The sequence below is a fragment of the Lytechinus pictus genome, chromosome 8 (assembly GCF_037042905.1).
Source record: "Lytechinus pictus isolate F3 Inbred chromosome 8, Lp3.0, whole genome shotgun sequence".
In the NCBI taxonomy this organism is placed as follows: domain Eukaryota; kingdom Metazoa; phylum Echinodermata; class Echinoidea; order Temnopleuroida; family Toxopneustidae; genus Lytechinus; species Lytechinus pictus.
This window is the reverse complement of record NC_087252.1, coordinates 40853037-40869457: the sequence shown is the minus strand read 5'-3', so window position 1 is coordinate 40869457 and position 16421 is coordinate 40853037. Positions and strand designations below refer to the sequence as shown.

The 16421-nt window shown below is 36.0% G+C and overlaps 1 protein-coding gene across 1 annotated transcript in view; it reads left to right on the top strand.

The window, feature by feature from the left end:
* Positions 1–260: 260 nt before the first annotated feature.
* The window catches only part of LOC135155314 (uncharacterized), a 30347-nt gene continuing 14186 nt past the window's right edge, over positions 261–16421 (top strand). The window contains exons 1-4 of the mRNA XM_064104269.1: positions 261–323; positions 4162–4218; positions 5275–5331; positions 8981–9104. Of these exons, the coding sequence (XP_063960339.1) occupies positions 270–323; positions 4162–4218; positions 5275–5331; positions 8981–9104 (292 nt within the window). The 5' untranslated portion in view covers positions 261–269. The remainder of the gene's footprint in view (positions 324–4161; positions 4219–5274; positions 5332–8980; positions 9105–16421) is intronic.

The following is a 16421-nucleotide window of genomic DNA, read 5'->3' as shown; positions in this document are numbered from 1 at the left end:
TTATTTTAACACCTCAGGGTGTGGTCCTCTATTAACACAAATTGGTGTCAGTTTTAACACCACAGTTTTTACAGTGCAGGGTTCCATCCAACGGTAACTACCATGGCAACTAACAGTATACATTATCCAATCAAAATCCAGTATCACATTCAAGTTATTGGATGTAACATATCGTAGTAGTAACTTTTTATGCAGGGGCCAAAGGTATTGTTAGTACTTCATTCACATCAATGATATGTAAAATATTTTATTTTCAGGTTAAAGAGACGATGGGACAAAGGACATCAGTTCACCAACAGAAAGAAATGTCTGGTTCATCCCAGGTTTGTGTTTGTTAATTTGTTTATATAGTTTCAGTCACAGATGTATTATGCCGTCGGCGGTCATCCGAACCGTCGTATCAGTCAATTTTGTTTTAAAAAAAAATTGATTTTGAGATTTTTGCAGAAAACTAAAATACAAGTCCTCTTCAATTCATAACTAAATTTATAGGCAGAAATTTATTTTATTTCCTGAGATATGAGAGGATTTTCACGGCGTTGCCATACAATTTTTAATCCCACTGGAAACGTGTACTGAGACAGAGCGATACATTGTTTTGACTGACCGCGATTTCAATGCGCGCGGTCAACTAAACTGTCGTATCGGCCATCTGCACTGCATTGACTTTGCACGTGAAAAGCGATACGACGTTTTGACTGACCGCGCGCATTGAAATCGTGGTCAGGGTTGTTGAATACCCTATGGCGTTTTTGTACAGGGGAAATCTAAACCGCTCAAACCGAAATTACAATCATGTAGCTCTTTTGCGATATTTTCTCTGGTCCTTGCTTTTGTGTAAAAATAATGCTACCATTGTCAAGCAATTGTCTTGGTCTTTCAAACCATGTATTTTTCTAGCGATGAATATGCTGTAAGGCTAGGGAACTAAGTTGTAAAATTATAGTAAACTTTGAAGTCGATTTTCTCTGAAATGGGTTTGCACCGTCGTATGTGGGATACGACGGTTCGGAAGACCGCCGACGATGTGTGTATTATTTGATATCAATATAGGCCTGTGATGACATGACATACACAGGTTGTGTTAGAACTTGCAGATGGTTGAATCACCAGAACCATTCATGCAGGAGCTGTAAACCAGACTATACATTTAAATAAGGAGAATATATGATTTTATGATTTTATTCATTTTCCGTTCACAAAGAACAACAAAATCAAACTAACAATACATAGTCATATTTAAAGTACAATATGAATCGGAATAAAGCATTAGAATTAGAAGGTATAAACAATGAGAACTAATGCGAACGAAAGTAACTTTGACTAATAACTATACAAAACAGACAGAACGGAGGGGCTTGCCAAGAAAAACAAAGCTTGTATGGGAGGCAAGCCCCTAAAAGTTAGTTTCATCACGTAAAGGCAACATTACAAAACTATAGTATAAAATAGTGACGGAAGATAGTTTTAAAGGAGGCTATACAAAATATCGAAGGTAACAACGAAATAGTGACCCAAATTAGAATAAATGATCATAGTAATAATAAAAAAAATTATAATATGGTTACAATAATTGTGATAATGAGGGAGGAACAGAGAGGCAAATGAAGGGAGAGAGGAGGGGTGCAGGTACAATTAGAGGTGCGAAGAGGAGCATGACAGGATGCGGTAATAGGTCGGTAGGCAAGTTGTATCATGGGAGTTTTAGTTATATGGTAGATTGACTTGTTTATGTAAAGCAATGGCAAATTAGCATCATTTTAAGGAATTGTTTAGAAATAGTGATGTTTGGGGATTCCTTTAAGTCGAAGCACACTATTTGATTAATTGATATTGAAGTATCACTATAAAGAAACCATACACGTTCTACCAGAAACAGAATGAAATCTTCATAATAGGTATACAGTACTTTCAGATACCGTGCTATGTCAATATGGAATCCTCTGGCCATAAATGTAATGTAATAACATTTTGAATCGGTTTTAACAAAGTTTAACACGTGTAATCAGCGATGTGTTATAGTTTTATGTCTACGATTCTAACAACGCTCACATTGTTTGGTTTGTTTTATCAATAATTATAATGAATAAGATTCCTACTTAACCAGTCTCATCTTCTTATGACTTTTCTAGGCCATATATGCAATCATGTTTGCTGACCGAATTACTAATGCTTTCACACAGCAACAATCGCCATCCCATTTCCCGTACTTTGCCATTATTATAATAAGTGATTTTTTTTATAAATCATACGCATTCATGTTGATTTTACTACTATGGAAAAAAATGTATTTGAAACTTGGAAATGAATAAATGAACAAATTGACGTATATGAAAAGATTACCGGTACCTCATGCGCTCGTAATCAGTATATTCTATGGGACACGCCGTATATCTCCCCGCTCTCTTAGGCATAATGCTTATTCCTTGTCTGGTTTATTTTTACGCCATTAATCATTATCCCTGGCCCATAACATCATCACCTCTTCAACCACAATTGATCTATATAAATAACACCCCATTACCATGTATAACTACAGTGAAAATCAATTCAAATGATGAAAAAAAGCAACAGAAAATTATATATACTAAAAAGATTGAAAGCTTACAATGAATCGTGTCTACCAGAATGTGATTTGTCAACAGTGTATACAAGGTATGTAACACCAGTCCGAGAGTATCGTGTACTAGTATATCTTTTCGCTGCTTCTCTTACTTTGAAACAGATAAACGTTATTGAAACTGTCCAGAAAAGGGCATGCAAGATAGTATTAGGAACCAAGCATGTATCATATGACATGGCTCTAAATACCTTAAATTTGACATCACTTTAAAGTCGAAGAGAAGAAATTTCGCTTTAGAATTAGAAAAAATTGTTACCTCCACTGAAAACAAACGCTTTCAATTTATGACATATCAGTAAACATAAGGTGAGTTCATGTACCCCCCCCCCAAAAAAAAAAAAATCAGACCTGCCTTCTTCCAAGTCTGACAAGATTATTAAACAAATAACATGGTAAATAAGTCTGCAATTTGTTTGATAAGTGTGCAATATTGTGTTATTTATATTTTTTAAAACCCATATGTGATTTGAATTGTATATATTTATTTACGTCTTGACTAAATTTATATATTAGCATTGTGTAAACATGTACAATTCAGTCTGTGACTGCCAGTTACACACTAAGAAATTCGGGTTCAATTTTACACCCATAGGGTGCACAGGCTTATCCCTATACGAGTGCACCTAGGGGTGCACACATACACCCCAAAAAGGGGTGTACAGTGTGCACCCTTATTTGGGGTGTCCAACTGCACCTTAGATGGCGTACACGTCTACCCCTTAGGGTGCATGATGTACCCTCACCTAAAATAACGAACAATATTGTATAGATTTCCCGTCCTTTCACTCTCTGTATCAATTTCTTTTTAGTTACCTTAGTTGGGACTCGAACTCACCTCGTTATATCTGCAGTCAAGTTACTTCCTGCTATGCCAGCGAGAATGCTGCATCTGAGCAATTCCATCAATTCTCAATGTATAATCTGGAAATGCGAAATTAAAAGCCGTAGAAATAGTTGAAAACGTGATAGATATCCGACGAACGGGGCTATCAGATCACTTGTGATCAAATAGATAATTCCTCTATCGTGATGCACATACTCTTGACAATCGCACATGAATCCATACACCAAGCATATATAAACCATAATATTAGAATAAATAAAAATAAACTCAATAAAGACTTAGGTTTAAAATATAACTGACTTGTTTTTCCCTTTGTGTAAAATTATCATAAAAAATCAATTCTATATCCATATTTTTCCATTCCGGCTCCAACACCCCACTCCTCAGGGCTCGGTGCGCCATAAGTGGATCGCGCGCCGCTATTTGAGAATCCCTGATCTATACCATACGTCTATCATCGAGACTGATGGGGTGCGCGTATAACGTACATGGGTGTCCAACAGACACGGAATCTCGCATAAGACCTAACTTGTACCTCAATGGTATTAAAGGGTGTACCCACGTATCGTACACCCCATTTGAACCGGGATTTCTTAGTGTGTATATATTAAATGTATTGATTACTATGATTTTGTACCAAATTAGGAATTCTCAATAATTTTCACATAAAGCATATTTGCAATTTGATTTTCAGGTCAAAGAGCTGACAGAAGGAAACCTAAGAGGACAGTCACCTATACAATTCAAATTGGTACGTTAAATATTTGTGATACTTAATTGCATTTCTCTTTATTCAAACCATGAAAAAACAATTAACGTCTTCGGGGTAAAAAATATATTGGGTGAATTATCAAATGATAAATGTGTAGATTTTATCATTGTTGACAGCGATTTTTATAAATCTCATATTTAACACACAAGACTATGGGGAAAGTACACAGCAAAAACTGTGGTGTTAACCGGTGTACATAGAGGACCACACCAGTTGTTTTACACCGGGGTTAAATTGGTGGTGTTAGTTTTACACCCATAGGTGTTATTACAATACCTTTAGTTGTTACATTTACACTCTTTGGTGTTATGTTCAATCTCTATGGTGTAATTTTAACACCTCAGGGTGTGGTCCTCTATTAACACCAACTGGTGTCAGTTTTAACACCACAGTTTTTACAGTGTAGTCTGCGACATGAACAGGGCACAGTGGGCATCAGGACACATTGCTGGAGCGCCCACTTCACCGACAAAACAAAATGCTTACTCACTTGTGATCATAGAGATAATGCATCTATCGTGATGCACATACTATTGACAATCGCACATGAATCCATACACCAAGCATATAAAAACCATAACGTTAGAGTAAATAAATATAAAATCAATAAAGACTTAAGTTTAAAATATAACTGACTTGTTTTTCCCTTTGTGTAAAATTATCATCAAACATCAATTCTACATACATATTTTTTACATTCCGGCTCCCACACGCCACTCCTCAAGGCTCGGTGAGCCACAAGTGGATCGCGCGCCGCTTTTTGAGAATCCCTGATCTATGCCATACGTCCATCATCGAGACTGATGGGGTGCGCGTAAATAGTACATGGGTGTACAACAGACACGGAATCTCGCATATAAGAGCTAACTTGCACATCTATGGTATTAAAGGGTGTACCCACGTATCTTACATCCCATTTGAACCGGGATTTCTTAGAGTGTACATATTGAACGTATTGATTACTATGATTTTGTACCAAATCAGGAATTACCACTAATTTTCACATAAAGCATATTTGCAATTTTTGATTTTCAGGTCAAAGAGCTGACAGAAGTAAACATACGAGACGAGGCACCGATAGAATTAAAGTTTGTACGTTAGATATTACTGATACTATAATTACATTTCTCTTAATTCAAACCATGAAAACGCATTAACGCCTTCGGGGTAAAAACATCTAAAGGATATTGGGTGAGTTATCAAATGCTGTTTAGATTTTGTCATTGTTGACAGCGTTTTTTTTTAAATCTCATATTTATCACACAAGACTATGGGGAAAGTACACAGCAAAAACTGTGGTGTTAACCGGTGTACATAGAGGACCACACCAGTTGTTTTACACCGGTGTTAAATTGGTGGTGTTAGTTTTACACCCATAGGTGTTATTACAATACCTTTAGTTGTTACATTTACACTCTTTGGTGTTATGTTCAATCTCTAGGGTGTAATTTTAACACCTCAGGGTGTGGTCCTCTATTAACACCAACTGGTGTCAGTTTTAACACCACAGTTTTTAAAGTGTAGTCTGTGACCTGAACAGGGCACAGTAGGCATCAGGACACATTGCTGGAGCGCCCACTTCACCGACAAAAAAAATGCTTACTATTTGCAAAATATCCATATAAAATCACGATGCACATCTGCATGAAAACATCACTACTGGATCTGTCCATTCCCACGGAAGACCAGTAATTTGTCCCTGGTGGATTTTATGCGAACTTTGCGAATTAGTGGCCCAGGAAACCCAGTGAGCACTGTGAATGCAACGTAACCAAGTTTGCTCGTAGTCTGAGTTTCAGCCCTTGTAGCGCGAAAAATGCAGAAAAACATCATGTCACATTTTTTGAAGCATATTGGGTGAGGTACCAAAAGATAAAGGTTCGGATGGTTTCATTATTAAAGTTATTATTTTTTTTTTCTCCAAATCTTCTTTTAATACGCAAGTCAATGGGAAAATAGTTAGTAGTTTGTACGTGGCCTGAACCGGACGCGCGTTTCCGTTTTACACCCTGGCGAAGGCATTTTCCGTAAAAATAGCTAAAAAGCGACTAGTGAAGAGTCTATACACGTCGCTGGTTAGATATGCACATAACACTGCACCGCATGCAGTCTACACAGCCACTGATAATAGCACAGGGTTCAGTGGCTACACGGCCACGGCACTTAATGTACCGTACAGAGAGCAGTCATATGAATTAAATCCGAACATATTTTGCAGTTTGTATCCCGATACACAAGGAGGTGAAAAACCTACAATTCGGGCAATAGCCAAAATTAATTTAGTAAGCAGTAATAATAATGATAAGACAAGAATAATAACAATAGTACAAAACGAAGGAGGATATACAGCACCATACAAGTCCAGTTGTTTTAAATTGTTTCAAAATGATTCTAAGCGATGAATTAAAATATACTTCTTCTGATACGACTATACTTTACTACTACTTCTACTACTACGACTAATTATAACAATGATGATAATAGACTACTACTACTACTACTACTACTACTACTACTAATACTACTACTACTACTACTCCTACTACTACTACTACTACTATAAACTACTACTACTATACTATTTCTATACTACTAATTCTGTTCATAAAAACAATGGCGATAACAATAATAATAATAATAATAGTGATAATAATAATAGTAATCATGATAATATTGACAAACTATGTAATTAATAATTAATAACAGTTTAAAATGATGCTAATGATAATAAAGTATACTACTACTACTACTATACTACTAATCATGATAAAAATATGATAACAATAATAATAATAATAATAATTATGATAATAATAATAATAATAATAATAACAATATTAAATAATAATAATAATATCGATAATATATAACTACATTAACTACTATATTGTACTATTACTACTACTACTACCACCACGACGACTACTAATAATACTAATTAAATAATACTACTAAAATAACTAATTATAATTATAATATGAAAACCAAGTAAAAACTACTTGTAGCAATTTATAATCAACAAAATCATAAAAAGTGTTGTCCAGTTAGTTTCCCCTTAAAGATATCGTCCAGGCTGAAAATATTTCTATTTTAATAAGTAGAGTAAAATTCACAGAGCAATATGCTGAAAATTTTATCAAAATCGGATAACAAATAATGAAGATCCAGTTTCATCAATATCTGATAGCTGTTCTATGTTGTCGCGATAATGAGAACTGGTAACAAATGGACAGACAAACGGTGCACAAACAGATGGAAAACATGATGCTTCCAGCAACTTCACTGTGGTAAAAAATCCAATCACTGTTATTGCAGTAACATTTACGGTAAGACAGACCCTGGACCTATTACAGACAGACATTATTATGGAACACCTGATACCATGTTTATCAGGTGTTCCTGATAAAAAGCACTGCTTTTTAGTGGATCCCTTCTTTTTCTCAGAATTTTGATTTATAATGGTTATGATATTTTGCTTATATATAATACTCTGTTTTGTTTTACTTTTACTTATAGATAAATATCATATATTGTACATGCCTCAATTTATTTTGCCTGTATGGTAAGTTCATTGTTACTATTTTGACCACATGCATTACTTTATTCTGTTGAAAATTAAATAAAATAAATTGAATTAAATTAATGGTGTAGACTGGAGGCATAAAAAGAAAATAGATTCTTAAATTTATATATTTTTCATATTCACTGTTTTGATAAGTTTTGTCATTTTTTTAGGACTATCACTATACCTGCATGCCCCCGAATCTTCAAACTACAGTACTTTACATCAAACAAAGATTAAAAAAAAAATGAATTCATAAGAATTTCTTGCCAACAACTGAAAACGTAAATTTTATTCGAACACATATTCATCAAACTTGTAAGAATCTTAATCTTACATTACTAATGCATCAACAAACATTGTCTTACTTATACCCTATAATAATGATTGCTTTTCTTTCATCTAAACATAAACAAAGGTCTATTTTACACCCTACTCATATAATAATGCAGTGTCATACCAACAATGGTGACGTAATATGTTATTCTTCTTCCATGACAGTGAGAGGGCAAATTACCAGCAATTCGGCAAAGGCAAATGATCAAGGCAAACGTTCGTGTTGAACATGCATTTGTACATGTTCTGCATATTTCTTCGGTGCGGACTTTTACATCGCGCGCCCAGCTGATAATGTACACAAACGTAGACTCTTCACTAGTCGCTTTTTAGCTATTTTTGCGGAGATTGCCTTCGCCAGGGTGTAAAACGGAAACGCGCGTACCGGGCACCATCGGCATGAGGGCACAATACAATGCTAGAGCGCCTATTTCATCGATAAAGCAAGAACACGAGGCAGTGGGTTTAATCTTTAACTGAATTATACCAAAATGGAATGATACCTTGACTTTTTAAGCTTGGCGCTCAGAATCTTAAGTTCAATGGTAGAACAGTGTTGTCAATTAGGTGGCTACCAATGCAAAACATAATGTCCTTATTAAGTTAAAATTAATTTCCGAAGTCAGATAACTTGGTGGATGGGCTTCATGTCTGTGAGCTTTGCCCATCAAGGGCGTTCTGTTCAATATTGCCTTTTGTGTTAGATAGAAACATGGAGGGAGGGTTTTGTTCCTTTTTTAAGAATCCTGTAGGGCCTATATTTCATAAAGTTTGGGTAGGATATTATTTAAAGAGTAAGATTTTGTGTGAGTGATTTAAACTTTATATTATCTATTTCAACAGCCAAGCGAGTTGAATGACGCCCTTTCCGACACACAGAGACTACTTGTTTTTGATCATTATAGATGGTATAGGTATAATCGACATAGAAACATCGATCGTTACCAAAAGCTGGAACCTTATACTAGTAAGTGGATTAACATCGGACTGGATTCAAAGTAAACACACACAAAAAGTTATTATAAAGTATCATAATAATACAGCCTAACCATGTATGTTGTGCAAATTAATCCTTCTATACGGAAAATAATTATGGATTTTGACGTCGTTTTCTATGGCATTTTATTATCTTATGTATGGATACGCACACAAGGTCATATGGTAATAAGTATACATTAGCTTCATTATCATAAACCTCCCATGGGTTGTGATTTTAAGTCAAGCGCTGGAAATTGAATCCGGTGGAAAATGAAATACCATTCCACTATTTGGTGAAACACTCGAAAGTGACTTTGTATTTTTATCATGCGGATCGGAAATATAGTACAAACAATATATCAAGAGCAGTGGCGTACCTAGGATTTCTTAAAGAGGGGGGGGGGCAGATTCGTCCGCCAAAAAAATTGACAAGCAAAAAAGAAAGGTCTTCCACCACAAATAAAGGATTTCGTACCAGAAAAAAAAATTGACAAGCAAACCCCCCCCCCAAAAAAAAAAATTAAAAAAAAATTATTCAATTACAAAGGAGCGGGCCACTTGTGGCTCGTCAGGGATCAGTTGTGACTCGTCGGGGGGGGGGGGGGCAGTCAGCCCCCGTAGGTACGCTAATGATTAAGAGGCACTTTCAGGAGAAATGATATATAAGGATCGTTTGTTGAATTATGTAACCCTTTGCAGCTGACTTATAAGAACATGTTCCAGTCATGCGTAAAAAATACATAACTTACGAACCCCTTAATGAAACATTCTGCTGCTGGAAGGAAGTGAAAGTTAGCTGTTGAGCAGAGCTGTTATATTTCATTGAAACATTTTTCGGTCAATTTTATAGTAACCTGTTTACCCGTCTGTGTGATGATATCAATACCAGAAACTAACGCATTAGTCTAGGATAGAAGAGGCATACCCTTGTTTTTTCATATACACAATATTTTTTATGGTTTCTTGTCAATTCAACGGTGGTGATTACGAATCTGAATGATGCCACTCGTGTAACCTTGAGCATTATCCGCAAATTGGCAAAATCCAATATGGCCGCCAAAATAGGCATATTACCCATGAAAATCATAAAATTGCCATCAAATTTGCTATAAAATGTCTGTAATTGTGTTGCAGGAGTGAAATACTCTCTGAAAACAAACAATTTTTTGGACAAAATATTTATATCTTGATATTCAAAATGGCCTCAACAGACCTCTGTATACCCTATTATGTACAATATGAATTGGGAAAATTATTTTTTCACAAAAATGATCACTAAACTGCAAGTAAATGTGATCTATGGACGAAGTAATATATGAAAATCATCAATGCTAACATGATATATCATTTATTATGTCATGTATGGGAACATTGTTATATTTGATATTCAAAATAGCTGCCACTGGTCCAAATAGTATTATTTTCTATGGCAAAGGGGCCAACAAAAATCGCAACAAAAGTGTGCACTAAAATGCATATTATTTAGAGAAACTAGTGGAATACTGACTAAAAACACAATTGCTAATGAAATATATTATTCAATATGTCATGTATGTGATAAATGCCGTATTTTAATATTCAAAATGGCCGCCAGAGGCCCTAACAGTATTCTGTACAATGAGAAAGGGTACCAAAGAAATCACAATAGTGAGCACTGAAATGCATTTATTTGTGATGAATAAATGGGATAATGTCTAAAAGAAACACAATTTTTAACGAAATATATCATTCAGGTTTAAAGTTTGTGTTCAATACTGTATTTTTCAAATTGGCCGCCATAGACATTAATTGTATTATGTACAATGCGAAGTTGGAAATAAATTTTCACACGAGTGATCACCGTAAATGCACGTAATTGTGATCTATGAGTAAAATATTGTCTGATAGCATAATTTCTAGCAAGATATATCAGTTCTTCTGCCAGGTAGGTGATAAATACTGTATTTTGAAAGTCAAAATGGCCGCTACAGGCCCCAACAGTAGTATGTACAATGTGATTGGGGACAAATGATTTTTACAGATTCTGGCTTTGCTTGACTAAATAGTGTTGTATGAGTGAAATATTGTCTGAAAACTAACGAAATATATCATATCATCTAAAATTAAGGTGATAACTGATATAGTTTAAAATTCAAAATGGCTGCCATGTGCCCTTTTGTGAAAATTATCTGTACTCATTCAAATTGTAAATAATACAATGAGGGTCCATGGCGGCCATTTTCTATATCATAATGCAGCATTTATCACCTTTAATGTACCAGATATGATATACCTCGTTAGAAACCATGGCTTAGGCAATATTTCACTCTTACATCACAATTATATGCAATACTTTTATAGTCGAGCAAAGCCAAATTCTGTCAAAATTATATGTCCCAAATTAAAATGTATATAATACTTTTAAACCTTTGCCAGCCATTTTGAACTTCAAATTACGGCATTTATTACCTCCATGACCAATATGTGATGTATTTATATAAAAAAAATCATTTTTAAGACAATATTTTTACTAATACCTAATAATAATAATAATAATAGATGCTTATATAGCGCATAATATTCTACAGAATCTCTATGCGCTTTACAAAAGAGGTAATTAAGTCTAATACAGGTATACTTAGAATAAAATACATAAATACTAAATGAAAAAATAACAAAACATTGTAACATACCGCTCCTAAACAAAATAATCTACCATGAGAACAAGTACGTTTTTAAAGATTTGAGAAAGGTGGAAGTACATTAGATGGCCCTCAGATTATTAGGCAGTTTATTCCACAGTACAGGTGCCGCTGACTGAAAGGCACGATCCCCAAACGAACATGTTTTAGACGTTGGTACAGTTAACAAATTCTGGCGAGAAGAGCGGAGATTTCTTTGTGGGACATATTCAGTAATCAGATTATACAGGTACAATGGGGACTTAGTAACTAATGTTTTAAGACATATTGCTATTATCTTGAAAACAATTCTCTTCTGTACAGGCAACCAATGCAAGCACGACAACAAGGGCGTAACAGGATCTTTACCTTTAGCACGCATAATAAGTCTGGCTGCGCTGTTTTGCACTATTTGTATCTTTCTTATATCTTTTTTCAGGCAGGCCATATAAAAGTGAATTGCAAAATTCAATTCTGGAAGAAACAAAAGCGTGAATGAACATTTCAGTGGTCTTTTTACACAAGTAATTCCGAATTTTTGCAATTCTTCTCAATGAACACATTGCAGATTGTGTCATAATCCTAACATGTTCTTTTAATTGAAGGTGTTGATCCATGTGAACGCCAATGTTGCGTGCTTTGGTTGTCTCATGTACATCCACCCCATCTACTTCAATACAAGCTGGTGTTAAAGCAGGATTAAACATAGATAAAAAATGAATCACTTCAGTCTTCTGTGGGTTGATTTTCAAACTATTTCTTCGGGCCCAAGAAAGAACTTCAGCGAGACAGACATTAATCCTGCTTGTAGCATTCTGCAGATCATGTGGTTTGAATGCTAAATACATGTGAGTGTCGTCAGCATATAGCATTGTTTCCAGGCCATGGGACTTGATAATTGCTGATATTGGAGAGCTGTATAGCGTGTAGAGCAATGGACCAATTATCGATCCCTGAGGCACCCCGCATATATCAGTGATTGGTTTGGAAACAGCTTCCTTCACCTTTACAACATGTGTACGTTGTGAGAGGTAGGATGATATCCACTTCCGTACAGACCCATCGATAACCATACAACTGTTTCAAGCGATTTATCAAAATGTCATGGTTAATCAGATCAAATGCAGCACTAAAATCTAAGAGCACCAGCAGAACTTCATTTCTATCATCGAGAGAGACCAATATGTCATTCTGGACCCTGAGCAGAGCAGTTTCAACACTGTTGTGTGGCTTATAAGCTGCCTGAAAGTGGTTGTGCAGATCGTTTTCGAACAGGTATTCCTGGAGTTGTTTGACAACAGCTTTCTCAATTAATTTTCCCACGAAGCCAAGATTAAAAATTGGACGATAGTTAGACAGATCATCGGCCGAAACATTGGATTTATTGATGAGTGGTGTCACGACTGCTCTTTTTAATGAAGAAGGAAAGACTCCGGTTTCAAGACTAGTGTTAATAATCTTCTTCATCAATGGTAGTAGTACTAGGGCACACTTCTTGGTAATAGTAGTAGGCATGGGATCAAGAGGGGAGGTTGCAGATGATGACGACTTAATCAGTTTCAAAACATCAGCTTCATTGAGAGTTTCTAATTTAGACAGTGAAAATGGCATGTTTCCTTGTGCTCAATACAGCCATGATCACCTGACTGTGCCTTATCCACTTCAAGCAACAGATTAGAGATCTTCTGATGGAAATAGTCAGCAAATTCATTTGCTAATGATTCTGCACAAGTATGGGGTGGCAGAACGTTTGGTTTTACGGTAGTTAGCTTCTCCACAGTCTGAAATAATTTACGTGAATCGCAAGAGTCTATCTTATCACGGAAGTATGATGATTTCACGACTGCTAATTTATCGTAGTAACGTTTACACTCAGTCCTGTAAATCTGTCGATCAATCTCAGTTTTAGACTTGAGCATTCGCCGCTCACAGCGACGTCGCTCCTGCTTTGCAACCCGAAGAGAATCATTGTAGTAGGGAGCGTTTGGGCGAAGAATGATATATCTATCTTTCACTGGTGCATGTTGATTCAATACATCCTCCAGAGACATGTTATACAGGTCAACTAACAAATCGATACCATCTGGATCGTTCCCCTCAAGCCTCTTTGACAGATCCCGCTGGAGTAGATTGAAGTTGATATTTTTCATGTTGCATGAGAGAAGATGTTTCCTAACCTCTTGAGGCCGACCTAGGCGAAGATTACATGTAACCGCTGCATGATCTGAAGGCAGATGACTGTGTTTCTCTAGACCTGAGATATGATCACCTGCATCAGATATAACAAGGTCTAATGTATGGCCTGACAAATGGGTGGGGAAAGACACATGGTTCTGGAGGTTGAAAATGCCTAAGACATCTTTTAACGCCAAACTGTCCGGATTGTCTTTAACATCCATATGGAAATTCAAGTCTCCTACCAAAAGTATCTTTTGTGAAGTTACTTGTAGACTTTCAAGTAAGGAAGTAAACTCATCTAGGAAAACGGCTGGTCTGCTTCCCGTCCTCTTCCGGCTGTATGGAGGGCGGTATATGACCAGTAGGCGAATGACATGAGATGGCGAGTTAGGGGACGTAATACAAATGTCCATGTATTCAAAGGAATTCACTTGGTAGCACTGATGAAGCTTAAGATCAAAGCCCCGATGAGCAAGGATGCCAGCGCCACCGCCAGAGGTCCTAGAGCGTGGGACGTGATGGAATACATAGTTAGGAAGAGTCGCACCTATATTTGCAAGAGCACAATCATCACGTGAGGAATCAGTCAACCAAGTCTCTGTTAGAGCAAGAATATCTATCTTCTCACTAATCACAAAATCGCATATTGCCGTAGCACGTCCTCTCGCCTTCATCGATCTGGCATTCCAAACAGCCAGTTTCACAAATTGCCTATCCTTGTAATCTAAGGAATTTTTTGAAAGAGTCCTAGTTGTAGACATCCTTTGTTTATCTTTAGTTTGTTTATTCCTTTTGAACCATGTGTGTTCCTTTACCAAAGACCCATGTGGTGCATCAATATGGGCTAACTTTACCTGTGGTCGCTTTCTGATTCCCCCACGCTTACCCCGATGTGACAAATCCCCAAACCTTTCACATTCTTCCAGGTAGATTCAGGAAGTTTCTTGTTTGCAAGAGGGCTGTATTTTAAGTCCAAGAGTTCGCTAACAGTGTAAGTTAATCTTTTACCACTCATAGTGGTGGTTGGGCCAGGGTTCATCTCAATATCTCCACAAACCAAGAGCTGAGATCGGAACATGGCTGTTGAATTAGAATAGTAGTAAATTCCATGTCCGACATACTTCAGGTGTCAAAGTTCCATCATTGGTTTATACCTCTGGCCACCATTTCTATGTGCACATGAAGCACATAATGGTTCAAACGAAGTGTCAAAATTTGCAAAGGTCAATAACAAAACAAGATGGATAATCCCTATCCCCTCCATTGTATCTCTAATGCTGCTATTCAGGATCACTGGGCAGTCTTTTGGTGTATGCTCACCCAACAGAACCAGGACAAAAGCTTAATCTTCAGATTGATCCTTTGCAGCAGTACATGGAAAGGTGGTACATGGAGTTCAATATGTCTACCCATGTACTTTAAAACAAGAAGATGGTCGAAATATTCCAAGGCTAGAAACACTCAAATATAATGAAATTCTGGCATAAAATTTGTCCAGCTGCTTCCAGAAACACTATATAACAAGATACTAGTAGATAATTTGTAGATATGAAATAATAACACGTATATGACTTACTATTCTTACTCTTGTGAAAATTAATTTCTCCAATCGCATTGTACATAATGTATATTTGGCCTATGGCGGCCATTTTGAATTTCAAAATACAGCATTTATCACATAAATTGCATTCATATTTCGTTGAAAATTATGTTTTTTGCCAGTATTCCCTCGCTTATCTTAATAGTAGTAATATGCATTTTAGTACTCATTCTTGTGATTTTCTATTGTCCCCATTAACATTATACATAGTACTGTCAGGGCATTTGGTGGCTTTTGAATATTAAAATGCTTCATTTATTACATACATGACATAACAAATGATACATTTCCTTAGCAGTCATGTTTTCAACCCTTATTTCACTAAAAATCACAATGACTTGCATTTAGTGCTTACATTTGTGAAATTTAGTTGTCCCCATTCATATTGTACATAATATAGAATACAGGGGTCTATGGCGGCCATTTTGAAATTCTAGAAAATATATTTTTGTGAAATCTTTTTTTTTTTCAGAGTATTTCAATCCTGCAATACAAATACATACATTATATAACCTATGTGTGGTCAATTGTATGATTTTCATGGGTAATTTGCATATTTTGGCGGCCATATTGGATTTTGCCAATTTGCGGAAAATGCTCAAGGTTACACGAGTGGCATCACTCAGATTCGTAATCAGCACCCTCGAATTGACAAGAAACTGGCAATAAATATTGTAAATATGAAAAAACAAGGTTTGGTAAATTTCCTATGGGCCTATCCTGGACTACATTAACATATTTCTTCATTTAAATCATTTAAGTCCTAGCTCAAATGAGATACTCATGATAAATCCTATTTCATGAATTTATTTTCAGCCGAGGTCTCTGTTATAAGATATGGAAAAGAAGATCATCGGCGTATATCTTG